Genomic DNA, 3,060 nt, shown 5'->3' with positions numbered 1-3,060 from the left:
GTTGCAGTTAATTTATTTTTATATTTATTGAGCTTAGTTGGGAACCCCAAGGCAATAACAAGCAAAACAGCTGCGATTAAATGCATTATATAAGTAAACCGCTTCAATTGCATTTTACAGCAGTTGGTAAAATTTTTAAATGCACTTTTGTGCTAGCCACGCATAGCCAAAATCCACAAGAGCCTGCCTAATCATAGTGCAGCTCTACATAATTTCTACAGCTTTTGGTAAACTGACTAATGTGCGCTTTCGGGCCTTTAAATTGCAGTGCTGGCAAAAAGGAAGTGAGTGAAGTTTTCTTATCGCGTGCCATTGACTTGAAGCGTTTTTGGTTTCGACACTTTTGGTTATTTTGATGGTTGCCCAACACGACACATGGCCATGCCATTCAAATTTGTACAAAATTCATTTCAATTACCGTCAATTTTCAATAATTTTGTATAAATTATGTTCCATTAGTCAAATGCTTTAAATTTTAAACCATTTGCTGCACTCAGTTCAAACCATTTGTTGTCACGGCCGGGTAAACTAACTGCATAAAGCAGGTAGCAGCATTTATTATTCAACTTCTTGGTAACCAGTTTGTGATAACTAAAGAAGAATTTGTCACTAAACTCAGAATTTTATATAAATACCCCCTAGGCAGCGTTAGTTGCCACAGTAACAGCGCTGCTTCTAATAGTGTAGAAAGTTCTTTCCAGCCAAATCAACATGAAATTCCTTGTAAGTTATGCATAGTCTATGCCAAGCTGTTTTTTATACCGAGTAATTTTCAGTTAATTGGCTGCATTGCTATTGCCAGCTTGGCAGTCACAGCAGCGCAATGGGGTTGGAACTCGGGTGCACCACTGCTAGGACTCTCTGCGCAGGACTTTGGCAATGCATATGGACAGCCAAGTGAACTGGAACAGCAGCTTGCATTTGTTGAAGAATCTGTGCAGCAGCAGTCTGCACTTGTTGATGGCGCTGTTGAGCAGCAGCCCGGATTTGAAGGCGGCTTTGGACAACAGCTGGGATTTGATGCTGGACTTGAGCAGCAGTCCACATTTGGTGACGGTTTCGGACAGCAGCCAGCTGGCTTTATGAGATTTGGTCTCAATCCACAACAAGGGCCAGAAGACTTTGAAGATTTAGAATGGTAGCGCTCAAGTAAATAAAAAAAATTCAAAACATTTTCTCTGCACCTTTTGATTTTCTTTTATTAATGGAAAACATACTTAAGAACTTTTTATTGAATTTAGAACAGGTTTTTAGTCGCTTACGCATGAAATTTTAAACAAACTTTTATTTCTTTATATCTTTGGCCTTTTATATAAATGGAAAGAAGCATGGGCGTAGCCAGATTTTAATCAATCTTGCAAAGGTACAGAAATATACAAACAACAAGCAATAGAGTTTAACCTCTTCTTAGGCCACTAATGGATCTTTCAGCATTAGCTCTTCTACTTAGTCTATTACCGTAGAACTGATTATACTGATGTTGATTTTAATGTACACAACTCATTGAGCGGCTGCAGTAATTATTTTTTAATAATGCACAGTTTACAAAAATAAAGCTGAAAGTTATTATCTCTTGTATTTTCCAAGGAAAAGTCTATCATAATTTTGTGATAAGTCAATTGAATTTATATTATTCAGCAATTTAATTAGTCTACGTTTTTACAAGGACTTTCCAGAGGTGTAATCTAATCTAATCCAATCTACTATATATACAGCTTTATACTAAACATAATATACTTCTATAATTAATATATAAATTAAAGTAATCAATTGAATCAATGAAAAATACATCAAAAGACCACATTTTAAGTGCTGTGGTATGCTTATTATTATACGGCTAAGAGCTTTTCAGAAGAGAATTTATAATGGGATGGTTTGGGATGGACTATGGTAAGGGAGTTTGATAATCAAGTGAGCTGGGGTAACTGTTTGCATTTACTGGAAAATTTTCACAGGAGTCAGAATTTGGATTCAGCTATGAGCACAAACCAGGACTTGGAGAAGGCTTTAATCACACAGTATCATAGCCACGTCTATTTAATTAAATTAATATTTATTGATATTTAGCTACGATTGCAAATTATTGAGACTTATGTTATTTAAGTAATATTTACAATTAACAGTGGCTAAATCTGTCTATCGTTTATCAATGCAAACCTAATTAATGCTCTTGGTCCGAAAGATTGAATTCTTTAGGTATATGTCGCAGGCACCGGTAAAATAGATAGAAAAACAGCCGACTGCAGGACTCAGTCAAACACGTCGGACATTATCGGCTGCTACTTAACATATGTATATCTGGCAATGATTACCGGTTGTTTACTTAGTTTAATATACAGTCGACATCACTGGACAGCAGTTCCTTTTAAGTCTGCTTTCTTACACCGACTGTGCTTAGTCGGTCATCTTATTGTATTTTTTTTATCATATTTATCATATTTATTTATATTTGTATCATATTTACATCATCAACTGCTGACCCTGTTAAGGCCGTGAGATCATCATGACTGCACATCTTAATACTAATTAGTTAATAAAATATAAAAATAATGCAATACAGTGAGATTTTGCATCAGTGGGTCACACATTGAGTACAGTTTACATCATTAAAGATAAGAAATAATTAAATACATTTTTTGTACAGTCGGTCGAAACAATTGCTAGTCGTGTAAAAAGTTCTTTCCATCTAAGCAAAAATAATATTCTTCCTCAACAAACAAAGGCTTGACTTTCGGGCATTACATTCTTCCCTAAAATCGGTTTAGTCTGCTTTTCTACACTGACCATCCTTAACAGTTGAGAAACAAATAGATTGGGCATCTGGGCTCAAGTATACTTATTTATAATCTGGTTCTCGCGATTGCAGCATTAGCTCATCATTATTGTGCGCATTTGAATACTAATTAATAATTAAAATGTAAATCAATGTAATTAATTGAATCTATGAAGGGTCACATGTGAAGTACTAAGGCATACTCATTACAGATAAGAGCTTGTGTAAATTTATTTAAAGAGGCCTTAGGTAGCGAAAGTCGCAGCAGTTTCAATTTTGCTTTCATT

General features: G+C 35.2%; 1 protein-coding gene across 1 annotated transcript; it reads left to right on the top strand.

The window, feature by feature from the left end:
• Positions 1 to 642: 642 nt before the first annotated feature.
• LOC117135045 lies at positions 643 to 1,164 on the top strand. The gene is made up of 2 exons (XM_033294899.1): positions 643 to 723; positions 777 to 1,164. The coding sequence occupies exons 1-2, from the start codon at positions 712 to 714 to the stop codon at positions 1,140 to 1,142; spliced, it is 378 nt and encodes a 125-aa protein (XP_033150790.1). The 5' UTR covers positions 643 to 711; the 3' UTR covers positions 1,143 to 1,164.
• The last annotated feature ends 1,896 nt before the right edge of the window (positions 1,165 to 3,060 follow it).

This window comes from Drosophila busckii, chromosome 2L, assembly GCF_011750605.1.
Source record: "Drosophila busckii strain San Diego stock center, stock number 13000-0081.31 chromosome 2L, ASM1175060v1, whole genome shotgun sequence".
Lineage (NCBI taxonomy): Eukaryota > Metazoa > Arthropoda > Insecta > Diptera > Drosophilidae > Drosophila > Drosophila busckii.
The sequence above is the reverse complement of the archived record's forward strand: the minus strand, read 5'-3'. Positions and strand labels throughout refer to the sequence as shown.